Source organism: Vulpes vulpes, chromosome 6 (assembly GCF_048418805.1).
Source record: "Vulpes vulpes isolate BD-2025 chromosome 6, VulVul3, whole genome shotgun sequence".
NCBI classification, from domain to species: domain Eukaryota; kingdom Metazoa; phylum Chordata; class Mammalia; order Carnivora; family Canidae; genus Vulpes; species Vulpes vulpes.
The window spans coordinates 126,308,154-126,327,045 of NC_132785.1; the positions used below are offsets into that span (position 1 = coordinate 126,308,154).

The 18,892-nt window shown below is 45.6% G+C and overlaps 1 protein-coding gene across 6 annotated transcripts in view; it reads left to right on the plus strand.

Annotated features, from left to right (window-relative positions):
- EML1 (EMAP like 1) overlaps positions 1 to 18,892 on the plus strand; it is a 186,124-nt gene that overhangs the window by 151,457 nt on the left and 15,775 nt on the right. For all 6 annotated transcript variants that reach the window (XM_026012562.2, XM_072762293.1, XM_072762292.1 and 3 more), the window contains 11 exons: positions 414 to 543; positions 4,802 to 4,951; positions 5,748 to 5,817; positions 8,086 to 8,196; positions 9,014 to 9,109; positions 10,753 to 10,887; positions 11,566 to 11,665; positions 13,339 to 13,493; positions 15,197 to 15,322; positions 15,596 to 15,727; positions 18,322 to 18,389. In XM_026012562.2, coding sequence (XP_025868347.1) covers positions 414 to 543; positions 4,802 to 4,951; positions 5,748 to 5,817; positions 8,086 to 8,196; positions 9,014 to 9,109; positions 10,753 to 10,887; positions 11,566 to 11,665; positions 13,339 to 13,493; positions 15,197 to 15,322; positions 15,596 to 15,727; positions 18,322 to 18,389 — 1,273 coding nt within the window. The remainder of the gene's footprint in view (positions 1 to 413; positions 544 to 4,801; positions 4,952 to 5,747; positions 5,818 to 8,085; positions 8,197 to 9,013; positions 9,110 to 10,752; positions 10,888 to 11,565; positions 11,666 to 13,338; positions 13,494 to 15,196; positions 15,323 to 15,595; positions 15,728 to 18,321; positions 18,390 to 18,892) is intronic.

Consider the following 18,892-nt stretch of genomic DNA (forward strand, 5'->3'; position numbering starts at 1 on the left):
ACTGAAATTGTATATACATTGAAGTCAATAAAAAATTTTAGTGGCTTCCTTGTGTTAGTTGTAATTTCTTGAGGTGGCATTTTTTTCCCCCTCCTGATGATCAAGAAAATGTAAGCACCAAGTCTCTCGTGGAAAAATAATGGAATCTAGTGCCCCCTTGCCTTTTACAATCTCTTCTAGATTTCACGTACTTAAGTAAGCAGCAGCATGTCAAAAGTAAACAGGGTGAAAACTTTTGTTTTAAACTCTTTAATTTTATGTTTCAGTTCTTTGTCCCTAACATGTTAATTAGAAATCACACGAAGGGTAAAGTTTTCTCCCTTTTACATTAAAAGGCTAACGAGAAGATAACATTTGTTTTCAGATGTACTGGGCACTGAGGTGTCTTACTAATATCTTTGTTCTTTTTGTAGAAGAAGGATATGTAAAAATGTTTCTTCGTGGACGCCCTGTTACCATGTACATGCCCAAAGATCAAGTGGACTCTTACAATTTGGAAGCAAAAGTAGAACTACCAACCAAGAGACTTAAGCTGGAATGGGTGTATCCTTTATTCACTGGCTGGACCTGTCACGAGGTTTAAGTTGGTTCATGCTCCGAGCTTAAAGTTTTTTGTTTTTTTTTTTTTAATTTTTATTTATTTATGATAGTCACAGAGAGAGAGAGAGAGAGGCAGAGACACAGACAGAGGGAGAAGCAGGCTCCATGCACCGGGAGCCTGACGTGGGATTCGATCCCGGGTCTCCAGGATCGCGCCCTGGGCCAAAGGCAGGCGCCAAACCGCTGCGCCACCCAGGGATCCCCGAGCTTAAAGTTTAACTGTAGAAATTCATAAAACTTAAGTTCTCTTCAGCTTTTATTTATTTATTTATTTATTTATTTATTTATTTATTTGAGAGGGGGTGTGGGGGAGGGGCAGAGGGAGAACCTCTAGCAGATTCTATGCTGAGTATGGAGCCTGATGCAGTATTGGATCTCACAACCCTAAGATAAAGACCTGAGTGGAAATCAAGAGTCAGGCACTTAACCTACACTGAGCCACCAAGGCCCTCCAAGTTCTCTTAAGCTTTTTTTAAAAGAACAAAATATTCTATTCTCACTTTTAAAAAAATTAACAAAACAGGCCATGTGTTAGCATGCAGTACAGTGTCTTGGCAGAGGACGGGCTCCATGAGGGCAGCTGATTGTGGGGGACACTGACTTATTCCTGAATGATTATAGTTTTTGCTCAAATATATCTACATTACTTTCCTGAAAAGAAAATACAAATATATATATATATAAAAAAGAAAGAAAATACAAATATGCTGGATAGTTTTTGGGTTTGTTTTTGTTTAATTTTTTTTTAAAGATTTTATTTATTTATTCATGAGAGACACAGAGAGAGAGGCAGAGTCACAGGCAGAGGGAGAAGCAGGCTCCCTGCAGGGAGCCCAATGTGGGACTGGATCCCAGGACCCCAGGATCACGCCCTGGGCTGAAGGGAGGCGCTCAACCACTGAGCCACCCCAACATCCCAACTGAGCCACAAAAACAGGCGTCCCTGTTTTGTTTTTTTATTTTTTATTTATTTATTTTTTCCTGTTTTGTTTTTTTTAGAGAGTTGTGGGAAAATGCATCACTCTCTGGCCTGAATTTTAATCTTTCCAACAGAATAAATGTAGTTAAAAACTAATGGAAAAGCAAGCCTATTGAAAACAATCATGAATGGACAGAGTTAAGGATTCTCATGAAATTGAAAGAACTGATTATTTTTACCAGTAGCTGTCATATGCTTAGTCAGCTCTGCAGGGCAGATGGAACAGCCAGGAGCTCTACCTGTTTACCTAGAAATTGTGGAAATGCAACTTACACCAAACTTACAAACTTAGAAAAATGAATATATCAAAAACTGAGTTAAACTGTGCTGGCTAGAGGTTCTTACCCCCAGACAGAGTGATAGACACCCTGGAAGGAAGGACAGGCACCCCCCCCTCAAACCAAGTGGGGGCTCAGCTAGACTTGGGAGACTACAGGAGTAGTCTGGGAGTAACATCAGGAATACCCCAGTACTAAATGAAGGGAGTATAGTGAAGGCATAAAAAAAATCAACACATGCCATAGATAGAATGCTACTTTTAAAATAAATTTTTTCTAGATAGAATGCTACTTTAAGAAAAAACTCCCTCTTGCCCCAAATCAAAGCCACAGAAATCCTAGTCAGCCCTATGACTAATGATCCTAAGATAAAGCTCCTGGAGCCTTTATACTATGAGATTTGGAAAAGTGAATGAGCTTCAAGGACAAAAACTTGAAATAAACAAGTAGAGCCTATGAAAAAGGGTGTATGAAGTGTTGGGGTTTTTAAATTTTTTACTCTGTTTTTCCTGATTTAATTTTACTTTATTTTATTCTGTTTATTTTACTTTAGAGGAAGCCTGCAGAGGCCGCCTTCCAGTCCATACAGATTTTAAGACAAAGAGCAAGATTCCTTTCTTCACTCTCAAACAATTTTTTTTTAAAGATTTTATTTATTTGTTCATGAGAGAGGCAGAACATGGGCAGAGGGAGTAGCAGGCTCCCTGCAGGGAGCCCAATGCAAGACTCATCCCCAGACCCTAGGATCACACCCTGAGCCAAAGGCAGACGCTCAACCGCTGAGCCACCCAGGTGTCCCACCCTCAAACAAATTTTTTTTAAGTAACAGTTTGCTGCCAAGCCCCAAAAATAAGTTCGAAGAAGCTGTTTTAAATCAATGCTATTGTCATTTGAGTTGGAATAATTACTATTTGAAATGATGGCATCATATTCTTTGGGAATTTTGTAGTATTATCATCTGCGCCTGAATTTCTCTCACAAAATATATTTTTTATATTTTCAGACTCAGGTTTCATAAGCATTTACATGCATCTATTTTGGCACATGTAATTGAAGTGATTCAGTTCTTCTTTAAGTCACTAAGAGTTTAAATTTTAGGTTAAATCATAGCTAGAAATCATTATTCAAAACACATTTTTTTCCAGCCTACTCTCTATTCGTATTTTTGAAGATGTAAAACAGTGGAGCTTACTTCAAATAAATGGGACTTTTGTTAGGTTAGTTTTTCACATCCAAGTTCAAGTGATGTTTTGCTCCCAAAATAGTTTGCAGGATTTGAAAGTATATATGCCAGAGTCTTAACAGAGGTCATTATCTCCAAGGAGCTGGGGATGGTTGTGGCAAGGAGGATCGAAGTTTTTTATCCTTTACATATGTATGTGGGAGTCTTGTTTGCACCTGTTACAAGTACTTTTATAATGCAAGAGAAAAGATCTAAATAAAAGATTTAGCTCCTAGATTACAATAAAAAGGAAGATTCACTCAATAACTAAGGCCAATACAAGTCAGTTACCAGCATCTTAAAATTTATTTTTAAAAATACTTTAAAATATAAGGAATGTCAATGTTCAGGGGCTTTTTGGTTTTTTGTTTTTCAGTTTTTGGGTTTTTTTTTTTTTTTTTGAATAGTTCTTTTGACCTCACACTGCTTAGTAGTTGAGATAATTCAGTCACTTAACATTTTCAGAACTATTTTGTTTTCCAAAAGAGCTACAAATGCCACAGCCTGTCATACGGATTCGAATAATTTCCCAGCTATGATTCTAGAACCAGAGCCAGTCCTCTTGTGAAGCCACAGAGTAGTGGTGAGACACCAGCCCCCCAAGTGGATGACAGCGGGATGGGATAGGCGGTGGAGAGATGGCAGCCAGCTGGCCCTGCTTCTCTCCTGCTCCCAGAGTCAACCCTCTTCCGTGAAAGACCCAACACTCCAGCAGGAAGAAGAGTACACTGCAGACCTTGTGATAATGAAGTAGATCTGAGCGGGTGGTATGATACCTAGAGCTACTCAAGGAAGGCAACAGAAAGGAAAGAGAAAAATTCTGGAGCAAAATATTCCAACATTCTTGTGAAGTGTCAAAATACAGTGTCCAGGAGATTTTAATTTTAGTGTCAAGCTGGTTAGGATAGCGGGCCTTTCAGAAAACCAGCTTGGCAAAATTTAGTTTTTTAGAAGATTTTATTTTTAAGTCACCTCTACACCCGATGTGAGGCTTGAACTTACAACCCCAACACAGAGTCGCAGACTCCACCAACTGAGTCAGCCAGGTTGCCCCTTTGACAAAAAATATAAAGGCAGACTAGTCGTGAAAAAGACAGGCATCCACGTAAAATCCAAACAATTCATAAAGAAATATGGCCCTGACCGTTGCTCCCAAGGTCTATGATTGATTGGCTAAATTCAAAGTAGTTCTCTTCCTGGTGACTTCACAAATGTCCGATCCAGTTACCATTGGTAACTAAAATAAGTCACTTTTTTAAAAAAGATTTTATTTATTCATGAGAGACACAGAGAGAGAGAGAGAGGCAGAGACACAGGCAGAGGGAGAAACAGGCTCTGTGCAGGGAGCCCAATGCGGGACTTGATCCCAGGACCCCGGGATCCCACCCTGGGCCAAAGGCAGATGCTCAACCACTGAGCCACCCAGGTGGCCCAATAAGTCACATTTTTGATCAAGCTGAAAAATTCAGCTTTCAGAATATAACACATAACTTCTACGAACAAAGCCCTGTCTACACCTCAACTCAGTGACCGTTCCCAACTCTGTTGCCTGCCTGTTGAGGGTCGCATGTATTTGGCTCGGAGTATTTATGATTTCATGTTATTTAAATGAGAGAAATTGATGATAATAGTCTTGTGGAATTGTATTGTCTGTTCCCGCTGAACAAAGCCAGCGTTTTGTCCGCTCTTAAGGAAATAAAGTTTATCTTGACACACACCAAGCTATGGGTACCGGGGTCGTGATTGCCGGAACAATCTGTACCTGCTTCCGACGGGGGAGACGGTGTACTTCATCGCTTCCGTGGTGGTGCTGTACAACGTGGAGGAGCAGCTGCAGAGGCACTACACCGGCCACAATGACGACGTGAAGTGGTGAGTCCTCACCCTCGTGGAAGTACGTCTGCGGAAGATGTCAGGGTTGAGCTACAACTAAAGAAAAGGGATCTGAGAGAACAGGATCTTTCGGAAAAGCTCTCCTTACGTTCTGTGTTGTCCGCAGCTGGTGGCCTGCCAGCTGCTGGCTCTCTAAGACACTATAGGCTAGTTTAGTTTTCTACCCTTCGAACACATCATCTTAACCTACCGGATCACCCAGATGAATAGTTCCCATAGACCCCTGTCTGGAGGCCTTCTAAGCATGCTAATAGCTTCTGATCTGGGTCCTTATTTTAAAAAATAAAAAAAATTTAAAATGTTCATGCTTATGACTGGGTTTGGTTTAATTCACTCCTTTTTCATTCATTCATAACTCACGCATAGCTTTTGATGGGGGTTTTATGTATCTTGGAAGGACGGGAGGTGGAACGGGTGTCTTTCCCTATATCTACTGGTCCTAGATCCCTGGTCAATTCTAAAAATCCTGTTGGAAAAAGATACTTTTGCCATTTAACATATGTAATAAAGGCTGCCGTAGTAGGCATGGTATGCTCCAAGCAAAGGATGCTTTCTCCTTGAGTCAGGAAGTTCTCCAGAAAGGATGGAATGAAATAGGCGCTAATGGCCCAGGTTTGTTGGGGTGCTCTGAGAATTCATCGTGAGTCTGAGTCCGTGAGAAGTCAAGTACCGTATAGTTCTTTTATATTAAATTTTTGACTAGATTCTATTTGGCCAAGAGGGAAGTAAAGCTTATCTTTAAAGAGTGGCTGTTTTATAAATATCCTCTTTTTAGCCTAGCGGTCCACCCTGACAGGATCACAATAGCAACGGGACAAGTCGCGGGCACATCTAAGGATGGAAAAGTGAGTTGCTTTATCTCTTCCTATTTTCATAAACTCGATATAGTCTTCTGGAAACATTTTGCTGATGAATAAGCCTGCCTAGGTAAAATTAAAGTATCCGAATGCTTCTTAATCCCCCATTAGATTTTTTTAGTGCAAAAAAAATTTTTTTAAAGAACTTTTTATTGCATATTCTTCCAGTGACCTTAAAAACGCCTTGAACTTGCCTTACTTTCAGCCAGTTTTTAAATAGCTTTGTTCTTGCCTGAGAATTCAGCAGTCCCTAAGATCCTTACTCACACACGATTAAGATTAAAATATTAGGTATACATTTCATAAGTAGAAGTCCTAATGAATAAGCATTTGCACAGGGGGCATTTTGGCTCTTCAGTGAACCTCAGACCCTCTGCCTGAATGCCCTGTATTCCTGACGTCACCCCAGAGCCCCCACGGCTGCTCAGAGAGCTTGGACTCAAGTTTTATAAGCACCCTCAGTAAGACTTTCACTTGAATTTTAAGGAATCAGAGAGGGAACCGTGGACTCTTAAGAGAGAGCAACACAAAACTGGCTTCCAGGTACTTCTTGACACCAATCCGTGGTCTTACCCAAAACTCCTTATAGCTTTTTATAATATCTACCTTGTATAGCTTATTCTTGCCCAATACAGGAAGCAAACCTAATTACCAGAGCACCTCTATTTTTACCAGTATCTTTTCTTCCTGGAAAACACAAATGCTGCCATTTTCCAGAAAATATTTTAATAACATCAAATTTTAAATATTAACTTTATGGGCAGCCCAGGTGGCTCAGCTGTTTAGCGCTGCCTTGGGCCCAGGGTGTGATCCTGGGGACCTGGGATCGAGTCCCGCGTCAGGCTCCCTGCGTGGAACCTGCTTCTCCCTCTGCCTGTTTCTTTGCCTCTCTCTCTCTCTCTCTCTCTCCCCCCACCTCTCTCTCTCTCTCTCTCATGAATAGATAAATAAAATCTTAATAAATAAATAAATAAATATTAACTTTATGCCCTTTCATGTTAAAATTCTACGCTTAAAAAGAAGTAACAGGTAATTAAAAAAAAAAAGAAGTAACAGGAATGATGGAAATCAGTTTATGATAATGTAAATAACACATAAACAGGATAGGGTCTTCATCCTTTTTTTAATGTGAAGTGGCTTTTTAAAGTTTTTGAAGCAAACCATTTGTTCCTCCCTCTAGTGGATTAAAAATGTATTTCAGTTTCTAGCATTGAAATAGAATCAGAACTTCTTCCGAGCCAGGGAAGATAACGATAGCTCTCTGAGCCGGTCCTTCAGTTCAGGTGCAGAGAGACACAGAGAGGCCATCTGACTGTCTGCAGACACACAGCTACTCAGAGCAAGTCCAGCCCGGAGCCTGGCCCTCCTCAGCCCGCTCTGTGCACCGGGTATAATGCTAGTCCTTTTCCCGATCCACCTGCTGATCGTGCTAGGACGCTTCTATTGAGGGAGAGAAAAATTAGGATCATTCACCTTGGAACACAATTGGGAGGTTTTGAACTGATGGTAACAACTCTAAATTTCCCCTGTGCATACCGGATTGTCTGCTTCCGTGAGGCCCATTCTTATGTTAAACTCTCGATACTATTTGGTGGTGACCGGCTTGCTGAATTTAGATGTATTTACCCCTTATGGAAAAACAGACTTTACAAGATAGCCCTTGTATGAGATCCCAGTTTCCTTGTCATTTTTCATTTTATTTTTTATCTTTATTTTTTTAAGATTTTATTTATTTATTCATGAGACACACAGAGAGAGAGGCAGAGACACAGGCAGAGGGAGAAGCAGGCTCCATGTGGGGAGCCTGATGCAGGACTCCATCCTGGGTCTCCAGGATCAGGCCCTGGGCTGAAGGCAGTGCTAAACCACTGAGCCAATAAATAAATAAATTAATTAATTAAAATAAAATAAAATAAACCACTGAGCCACCCGGGCTGCCCTCATTTTTCATTTTAAAATTCAGACACATCTCGATGCACAGAGGAAGCACGCCAGTCCCTATGGTACAATTATGAAGAATTGGCTATTCAAAATGTAAAGCCTGGTGGACCTCCCCTAGAGGGTCCCCTCCCCACAGGGGCCACCATCTCCTGAAGCTGTTGTGAATGTTTCGTTGATGCCAAAAGGCAGAATCATCAAATGCAGGAAAAGACCTCTCATTTTGACAAAACCGAAGTAGCCTTGTAGCTTCAAGGGAAAGATGAATTTGTCTGCCCAGCATGATCGGTGACTCTCTCTGCATTTCCTTCTAAACAGCAACTGCCTCCACATGTGCGCATCTGGGACTCCGTGACACTGAACACACTGCACGTCATCGGAGTTGGGTTTTTTGACCGAGCTGTCACCTGTATCGCATTCTCAAAATCTGTAAGTCCAAGCCCCGTGGATACCGGGGCCGTTGTCCGTAAAGAGGAGAGAGGCAGCTCAAGGTTGAAAAGGGAAGAAGTTGATGTGCTTGCTGGCTGCCTGGGACACCGTCCTGCTGCCCAGGTCCTCTCATTCTGAGGTCATACATGTCCCCTTGGGGTCACACACATGATGGAGAGAGGCCCTACAGCACTGTCTTCCTGTTCCTGGAGGCACTGTTGTCTGCTCTGGCATTGAATTTCACCTGCCCCTGGGTAGGCGGCTCCAGTGTGTCTCTGCCATCCCCACAAGGGCTGCCTGTCCGTTAGCAGGGCTTGGACGGGCCTTATGGTCTCCAGATCTTCCTCAGGATGTGCCCATTCAACAGATCTGCCCTATAAACCACTATTTCAGAAACTTACATTCACACACGCATGCACATGTTCGTATCAAACACTACATGCCTCGGCCCCAGGGCCTTTGCTCCTACACAGCCTCCCGGTCCCCCAGCCCCTATTAGTCACAGATGTGTGCTGTGTGTGCTGCAGGCACTGGCTTCTCCAGGAGGGGGCTCTGCAGCCCCTTCAGAGGCTGGTCTTAATAGAACGGGTGAGGCAGGGCCACCCCTGACCCCTCTCTTCTCTCCTGTCCCTCCATCACCCCACGTTCACCTGCTCCCGCTGCATGGCCAGGAAAGCAGGTGTCATAAGCAATGCATACATATTCTTTAGCCAAAATGAACTCTTTATTAAAAGTGAAATTAATGTTCATTGTAAATCACTTTTAACCCATTTTATTCTCAGATGTAGTCTTCCTGTGAATACCTTTTCTTTTCCAGAATGGAGGAAGCAATCTCTGTGCCGTAGATGACTCCAACGACCACGTGCTGTCCGTGTGGGACTGGCAGAAAGAGGAGCGGCTGGCCGACGTGAAGGTCTCTCTCCAGGCCCATTGCTGGGCTCCGTTAGAATGTCCCCCCTCGGAGCGTTCTCCTTCCGCTGGCTCCCAGGCCTGTTTCCCACTTGTCGGGGGGCTGTAGGCTCCCCATTCCCAATGCAGCCCTCGGGCATGACACCAGCACCTCCGAATCCCGAGCCCACCCATCTCCCCCCCCACCCCCCAGGGTGTGGTTCCAAGTCCTGGCAGGGCTTCTTTCTCCCTTCGTGATACCTGTAAGGTTCTTGCTTCCTCATTTTACAGCCCCTACCCTCCTCATCCAATCCATTGGTCACTGTTCATTGCTGCTTTGTTTCATTCGACACATGTGTCCTCACATTGTGGAGGGGGCACTGCAGGCATGGTGGTGGAACATGAGATGTGCCCGCTCTGCCACCAGGGGGGCTCGGGGGTGTGGGGACAGGTCAGGAACAGCAGAGGGTGCAGGGAGAGGTCAGCACAGCCAGCATGGGGCTTGTCCAAAGCTGAGTGGCCTCGGCAAAGGTGAGCGAGTGCCCCTGCCAGGTCCCAGCGCCTCCCAGTGGGACTCTTCCTGTAGGGGAGCGCCTGGACTTCTCTTAACGCCTCCAGTCCATCTTGTGCGATAGGTCGCCAAACTTTCCTTAAGCTTTCTTGTATTTTCCTGCTGTTAAAATCATGAATGGATCCCAGGTTTTACAGAATTGACTTCAGATTTCTCTTCCTGTCATCCATTAACCTTAGGTCACCTTACTTCCAGAACATTAGGGTCACCATGGCACTGCCTTGGCTTTCTCCCTTGAGTGTCTGAGAAGCAGGGTCTGTATTCTAATCCGGCACGTTGCCTAACACCTGTTTACATGCTAGAGCCCTGCCTTCTAATATTCTGGTTGAGTATTTAAGTTCTTGCTATGTTGCTAAGTTGGAAGTAATTAGAGGCAAATTAATACCCAGGTTTAAGGACCTATAACTGAATTTCAAGCAGAAGGAACAATCAGGGTCAGATTCATCTGACTCAAGTGCAGGTGCTGGAAAGCAAGAGAACAAGGTAGGAGGTGGCGCAGGGACACCCAGAGAGCCAGATCCCTAACCCTGAACCCCCGGCCTGGTCACCAAACCACTGGCAGAGTCCTAGGAATCAAATCAGGAGGGAATCCCAAAGCAAACAGGACTGCCAAAGTCAGCCAGGAGTGAGGGAGCTGTATAAAATCCGGATTCCTGGGCCCTTCCCGAAGATTGCAGTCCCCAGAGGGGATGAGGCCTGACATCCACAGTGTAACACACATCAGGTGATTCTGTTCAGCCACGGCTTGGAGCCCATGACGGGAAGATGAAAGCAAATTCTTGTGGTTCTTAAGTTTCCTGCCCCTAACCCACCCCTTCGGCAAAAGCATTCTGTGGGGTCTTCCTGGGGACCCCGCAGCGAGAGAGGAGCCATAGTCCCTGTCCTCAGGGCCACGCTCCAGTGGGAGAGACAGACAAGGAGGGGTTATGGCACATGGCAAACATAAGTTGAGTGTTTATGGAAGGTGAGTTCAGTGGGGAGAAAAAGCACGAGGCTTAATGCTCAACCTGGAGAAGTTATTTGTGGTTCAGAGGTTATTTATTTTCTCAAGGGTCTCAAGAGACTTGAGACATCTGATTCTCCTGTTTTGCTCAAAGTGTTCCAACGAAGCCGTTTTTGCTGCGGATTTCCACCCCACGGACACCAATATAATAGTTACCTGTGGAAAATCACATCTCTACTTTTGGACATTAGAAGGAAACTCCCTTATTAAGAAGCAAGGACTATTCGAGGTAACGTTAAATCACATCTGTCTTACTCTTCACTGAGCGGTGTGCGTGGTCAGCTAGCTGCTACGGGAGTGGAGAGGGTACCGTAGTCTTAGAATTTGTTTTAATTGGTAAATATGGAAGCGTATCTGGGGCGTGTAGTGTTGAAGAGTATTCCTGGGGGCCCCTAACAGAACTAGGAAGCCCCTTAAATCTAGCCTTGGCGATGCTAGGAAGGAAAGTTGGGACAACCCAGGGAGAAACACAGGGACTGTCGCCTCCGGGGCCCGGGCACCCCCTCCCATCTCTTCGTCCTTGCAAAGAACAACCAAGAAGGCCCTCAGGCCTAGTGAGTACCAGGGACAGCACCCCCTTCCCTGTGCGTCCCTAAGCTACTACCCCACCAGGCCCACTTAGAGGACCGCTTTATTTTGCTGCCAACACAGCCCGCCCCCCAGCCCCTCCAGCACCCTCCTCTGCTCCAACTGTCTGCAACTTTATCATGCCCAGAAACCTCTCTGTTTTAGAGCAGGTAATCTCACAGCATAAGTTGTATCACGGTAGATAGAAATGAAAGGCATCCCGCGTGCTAGCGGAAGCTGATCACTGTCCAGCTTGGGAGCGCTGTCACTCTAGGTAGTGTTCATACAAAGAAGAGGCCGTCTTGACTAAATACATATTTATATTTACGACACTCTGCAGAAGCAAGAAAAGCCAAAGTTTGTCCTCTGCGTGACTTTTTCTGAAAACGGTGACACCATCACTGGAGATTCAAGCGGCAACATCTTGGTGTGGGGAAAAGGTAACAGGATTGTGTCCCGAGCAAAAGATGGGGGGGTGGGGGGGGAGCGAATGTTATATGAGGTCAAAGGTGACTTCTCTAAGAATTGTCTGTTAGTATGATTGATAGGATTACAACCAAATCCCAAGTTTCATGGGTATATACATACACGGTGCCTATGTAACTTGAAATCTTAAAACTAGAACAGAACAAAACAGGAATAGCCCCTTTCTATCATTGCAAAAAGCTCCTTAAGCCTAAAATATTTTGACAGAATAGCTTTATTAGGACATCTATTAAGAAAGTATAATGATGAAGTTGTCAATGACTATATAGCTATGAAATATTTAAATAACTTTTCTGGGGATCCCTGGATGGCGCAGCGGTTTGGCGCCTGCCTTTGGCCCAGGGCGCGATCCTGGAGACCCGGGATCGAATCCCACGTGGGGCTCCCGGTGCATGGAGCCTGCTTCTCCCTCTGCCTATGTCTCTGCCTCTCTCTCTCTCTCTGTGTGACTATCATAAATAAATAAAAATTTTTAAAAAATAACTTTTCTGGTTCGTATGGCCTTTGACAAACAGTTATTAAGAACTAATTATGGGGGCACCTGGGGAGCTCAGATGGTTAAGCATCTGCCTTCAGCTCAGGTCATGGTCCCTGGGTCCTGGGATTGAGTCCCGTGTTGGGCTCCCTGGTTGGCAGGGAATCTGCTTCTCCCTCTGCCTCTGCCTCTCCCCTCTATTCATGCTCCCTCTCTCTCTCTTTCTCTCTCTCAAATGAATAAATAAAATAAAAAAAAAAAAGAACTAATTATGTATGAGGGAGCATGCTAGGCACTGTGTACACCAATGATCCAAAGCCCCTGCTGCCAGGGAGCCCGCAGCTTGGTGAAGAGGAGTCATTACTCTGAAAACGTTCATTCAATTATGCTCAGTGAGCATTGATGACAGGAGGAAAGTGAAAAGCACACCATCCCTGTCCTCAAAGGGCTCAGAGTTTGGGTTGGGGGTGAAGGTGGAAACAGACCCACAGATGTGATTTCAGAGTAACTCGGTGACGTCACTAGCATCCCAACTACTGTGGAGGCAGGTGCTTCACACATCACTCCATTTCACCCATAGCACGATTCTGCGGGATAAGCAAGAGCCCCATTACACAAAGGGGAAACTGAGGCATGGGGCAGTGAAGTCACTCGTCGAGAGACACAGGGCACATTAGCATGGGAACCCAGGCCCCTGTTCTTTGCCATGTGGAGTCCCTCTGTGGTGTCTCCATCCTGTCCTTCCCTGAGCGTGTTCTCCTGAATCCTAAAGTAACCCAGGGCCATGCTGGTCTGGTGCTTTGTGAGCTTCTAGCTTTGTAGATCCATACTGCAGGGATGCCCTAACCAACAAGATCATGTTTTTTTGTTTTTTTTAATTTTTTTAAAGATTTTATTTATTTATTCATGAGAGATACAGAAAGAGAGAGAGGCAGAGATACAGGCAGAGGGAGAAGCAGGCTCTACACAGGGAGCCCGACGTGGGACTCAATTCTGGGGCCCCGGGATCACGCCCTGGGCCGAAGGCAGGCACCAAACCACTGAGCCACCCAAGGGTCCCACAAGATCACGTTTTAAAACAGAAGTACGATGGGATGGACAGAAGCGAGCTTTTTGATAACCTACTGAGAGTGGTTTTCTTGGTGTGTTTAGGTACGAATCGGATAAGCTATGCTGTTCAGGGGGCCCACGAGGGTGGCATTTTTGCACTTTGTATGTTAAGGGACGGCACTCTGGTGTCAGGAGGAGGGAAGGACCGTAAGCTCATTTCCTGGAATGGAAACTACCAGAAACTTCGTAAAACTGAGGTAAGACAACAAGCAGCATTATCGAAGTTCAGGGTTTTTTGTCCTTTTTTTCAAAATTCATTTTGAACCTAAAACTGGTACACTAACCAGTTTCCTTGTTAGTTTGAAATCTTATTAGCTTACAGCTTTTGAAAGTGGTTTAGACACAATGTTATTAAATAGGGTAACATTTTATTAAAATCACCGGAAGGAAGCGGATGAAGTGAAACAACCAAAATGGAATTGGGTTGGTAAAACTTTAGGTCGTAACATATTTCACATTTAGAATATCAACATGACTGCACAGTCTCACTCTTCCAAGGGAATATCTATTGTCCGTGTTTTGATTTTATTCATTAAAATCTTCCTTTTTCCACTGTAATTTCCAGATGTGACTTTGGAGACATGACCCCCTGGAACTAACATCTTATTGAGTATTTGCTTTGTACGTGGCTGAGTGCCAGCATATTCTCTAAAGCTCTATCTCCTTTTCGTATCGATTTTGCCTCCTTATTCCATGGCTGGCAGCCTTGCACACCAGTGAACTTTCTCCCCCAGGCCCCGGGGAGTCGTGAGCAGACACACACATGGCAGGCATCAATCAGAGGGCTGATGGTCCTCATCCCTAGCGTAGAATGGACAGGCTGTAGAACGTCTCCAACTTCTGAGTGACATGAGTACGACACACGTCGTCCATCCTGCAACGTGTTGTGTCAGAGCCGCATGGCACGGTGCTTTGGCAGTCTGAGATATGGTTTCGTTTGCTATTGCTCTCGATAAAGGAGGCCCTCCGGTGAGCTTTCAAAACCACGTCCCCTTTCATGGAGATTTTAATTGTGATACCATGCTTTATCCTAAGATTTGACCGGCATTTGATTGAACGTGTACCCCCGTGTTAAACCATAACTGCCACAAAAGCTCCAAAGCCTCATGCAGCTTCATAGAAGATACTCATCACTTTGTAAAGCATCCCTGCTTCTTCCTTAGCCTGAGTTATCTTTACCTATTCTCAAAGCTGTGCCAACAAACCGCACGGGAGGTGGAAAGTTGGTAAGAGAGCAGGCCGCTTCTTTCCTTTCTAGAACCGGAGCGCTCAGCGTTGCCCAGCGGGGGTCTAGCTGCAGTTTGTTCCTTTTATGAAGCGCAAGGACCCCTGTTTATTTTATCACAGCGAATTGTTCTTGGCTGGTGTGTTTTGCAATTCTTTTTCTTAAAATTTAGATAATTCCATATGCTTACGAACACGAACAGTCGATTCCAAAACTAAGTAGAGCGAAGTTGCCAAAGAATTTACCATTTTAAGTTACAGTGAATTTTACGAGCTCTCATTATGGCATGTTATTCTATTCTGTTTTCCAACTTTTACCAGCTCCTGCTGTCCAAAGCCACAAGAAAAGAGTAAACTAACCAGGATTGCTTCTTATTTTTTAATCTTACCAAGAAAAAAATGTTTTGCTTTGTATTGTTTTTTTTTTTCTTTTTCTTTTTACTTTACTTACTCTTCTTGATTCTATAAAAGTATATATATGTGTGTTTGGAGTTCAAAAGTCAGATGTGGGGCTTTGATCATTCACTCAACAAATCCTGGTCATGGACCTTTCTCTATCCATGCTATATGTGTGTGTGTGGCGGTGGGGGGGGGAGCTATCATGACATATAAACATGTATTTTGAATGGTGGAGCTAATATTTCAGGACATTTTCGGTGCTTTCTTTTCAATGCAGATTCCAGAACAGTTTGGCCCGATCCGGACAGTGGCCGAGGGGAAGGGCGACGTGATCTTGATAGGCACAACTAGAAACTTTGTTCTGCAAGGTGCTCTGTCAGGGGACTTCACACCCATCACTCAGGTATGCTCCAGCTTACCAGGCCCAGCAAGCCTGTTCATTTTTTACAATATTAGAATATCAGAAAACATCACAAAGAGTAGATTATTCCTTTGTTTTATACCAAGGTAACCTTCCTTGGCATCAGTTTCAGTTGCTGTCATGGCCTAGGTTGGGCGGAAGGGAAACTGAGGAAGGCAGTCTGAAAGGCTGCGTATGCCATGGGCACCCCATCCCGAGGCTCTGAGTGTTGACTGGTGTGTTTCAGAGAGCTCCATCTGTCTTGGTCCTTTGCAGGGTCACACTGATGAGCTCTGGGGACTGGCCATCCATGCCTCAAAACCTCAGTTCTTGACCTGTGGGCATGACAGGCACGCCACTCTCTGGGACGCTGTTGGTCACCGGCCCGTCTGGGACAAAATAATAGAGGTAGACGTGCACGTTACATTGCGTTTTTCTTATAGAAGTTCACCTGGAACGCCTTCATTTATGTTTTTGCATGAAATCGGTAGTGATATCAAATTGTCCCAAAGTAAATGTCACTCAGTTTACCTCCTTCGATCAGCATTGCTTTAAACCTCGCCTCAAGTGGTCTCATCCATGCCATTCTGAAGCTTGCTGTTGAATTTTTCAACAGCAAGCTAGCCTTGCGGACTTGGTTTTGGGGGTCTCCTGAGTGCAGAGTCCCATCACGGGCTTCCACGCTCAGAAGTCCTTGTCGTGAGCCTGCACACCGCCTACCGTGCACCTCTGGAGTGAGAATTGATGCATACGATATAATTTATCTCTACAATTGGAGTTCGATGACAAGGCTTTAGTTTTACAGTCGGCATCGCTGTGATCCTCACAGAAGGAACTCAGATTGTGTATCGGAGCCCTGAGATGTCCTTGCCCCGCCTGCACAGAGCCAGCAGCGGGTGTAGTTACTGAGCACCGGGCGCTGTGCACGGGTTATCTGTAGTCCTGGCAGCAGCCGTGGGCACCATGTTACTGAATTGGAAATTGAGGCTTGCCATGGTCACTAGCCCAGCAAGTGACGGAGCCACCAGCCTTTACACCCAGCTCAGCCGGATTCCCAAACCCGCAGTCTTCCGCCACACGGTACTGCACTGAGTCTAAAGTGTAGCCCATGCCCTGGATGACATGTCCCATCCCGTGACAGGGGCAGCCTCTCTGTAGGTCCTGCCCCTCCTCGCAGCCCCCACAGAGGTCCCAGAGCTTCCCAGCAAGTCGGATCAGCCCCCTTGGAGAAGGTCACCAAAGGTCAAGAGCTGGCCACCACTTGTGTCACTGAAGTGACAGGGCCCGAGCCACTCAGAGGGAAGAGTGCAAGTGGCCCAGGCGGCAGGATGGGCTGAAGGAAGTGGCGTCCCGGGTTGTATCTGCCCCCCACCCCCACCCGGGGTGCTTGGAGGAACAGATGAGGAGTACCTGAGGCAGGTACAGCAGGGGCAGTGGCATCTGGGAAGGTGGCCTCCCCCCTGCTCCTCGGTGACCAGACCCTCTGAAAGCAACCCCATGGCTCCATCCTCCTCCCCCTTCCCTGACCAGTCACCCCTCAGCCTGACTGAAGGGAAGGGGCCCCAAACCAGGTTCCTGAAAGATCTGTGGCCGAGTCCTCGCTCCTTAACCCACTGGCCATGTGGTTCTGGACAGGAACCTCCCTGTGCCTCAGTGTCTCCCTCTGGGAAGTGTTAAGAGCCTAAGTGAATTAATTACAGGATAAAGCTTCAAGTGGAGGTGATTTCTCTCTCTGTCTCAGCAGCAGCCCTGAAAAAAGCCTCTGGAAAAAGCCATCGCTGAGAACAGAATCAGAACCTTAAAGCCACTGGCATCTTATTTTTTTAGTTTATCCAGTGGTGCCTCAATGCCTTTCTCTATTTCCATTCCCATGGGTACTTTGTTCTTGGTCTCCCTGTCATTTATCTCCTCTCGCCTCGGTCCATACTAAGCAGTTGTACCACGTGATCTGTCTAAAATGCAGATTCGATCACGTCACACTTTTTTTTTTAATTTTATGATTTTTAAGCCCTCTCTGTGCCCACCGTGGGGCTCGAACTCACAGTCCTGAGATCAAGAGTCGCATGTTCCACGGCCTGAGCCAGACCGGCACTCCAATCATGTCACACTCTTTATAGAGAGAAAACAATCGGTGTCACCGTGTCCTTGTCTCCCAGGGATCACAGCCCTTACCATGGCGGCACAGCCTATATTATTCACGCCGTCCTCATGCCTTCTTTTCCTCCCTGGGACATTCTACATTGTGACGCCTTTTCCACCTGCCATTCCTCAGATGTGCCCCAAATATACTTCTACCTCTTTGATCATACTGCTTTCTCCTTAACACCTGGGCCGAGAAAATTCTGATTGAAATGTCCCCTCCACCTTCACCACCCTTGATTCCTCCTGTACCGAAAGGCCCGATTCGGAGGATCTTGACACCAGGAAGCCTCTTCCCAGCCTCCCCGTCCAACTTCATCTAACTCTCCCTCTCCTGCAACCGGACAGCTTGCTTTTCCCTCCATCGCCGATCCTATTCCACCTTGTGTCAGTTCTAGTAACAAAAAAACCCTAGATCCAAACCTGAACTTGCCTGACTCGTCTCGAGATCCTCCTGGGGCTGTGCCCAGGGCTCTCATCCAGTGTCACCATGGGCATTGGTCACAGCAGTCATATTTCCAGGCAAACCAAGCACACCGTTCGACAAGCTTTCCATCCAGCATGGGGTCAACGGAAGGGGCTTCCAAGGCTTGGAGGAAGAGCATGTACTTGGTGTGTCGTTTGATTACTGTCGGCACGAAAAGATAGTGAGACAGAAAGAGAAAAATTCTAAAGGGATAAAAATTTAGTATTACTGACATGTGACCTTTGTCCGAGTAGGGAAACGTTTAGCTCTCTTGGAGAGGAGAGACTTTTGGTTTAAATGGGACCACATAGCCCTTTGGAACAGCTGTGCTTGTGTGTGTTTTCTGCGGTAGTGCTGTGTCTGGCCATCAATTTACACTTCCTTTAAAATATTTTAGGATCCAGCTCAGTCTTCTGGTTTTCATCCTTCAGGGTCTGTGGTTGCAGTTGGAACACTGACCGGGAGGTAAGTCCACTCCAGCACGGCTCGTGCTTCCAGAGCTTTGGTGTCTGTGTTTCCCCGGGGACGGGCAGGTGTAGCGCTTACTGCCCCTCACCACTTCTAGCCACTCACCCAGAATTAAGTCAGAACTCTAACGTAACCTGTAAGACAGCAGTCCTCTGCATTTGGGACCGTGGGAAAATCTAAGGAAAGCTATGGATCCTTCTAGAAAAGCCCCCCCACCCATCCATGCACAGATGTGCGTGTACACACTCATGCACACACATGCATGCACTCATGCACCGACAGTTTCGGAGGGATTTGTGGAGCTCCTCAAGCCCTGATCTTGCAGGCTGTGGGAGGAGCCCCAGCCTTGGAATCGAGCAAGAAAACATTTCAAAGTGCCAAGGATTTAAAAATGCTTTTCTTGCTGCCTTTTTCAAAATTTTAGAAACTGCCCCATCCTGAGCCTCCTGTTCAGATGCAGCTAACACTTACTTGCTACCAAGTGCCTCCGCCAGGCCAGG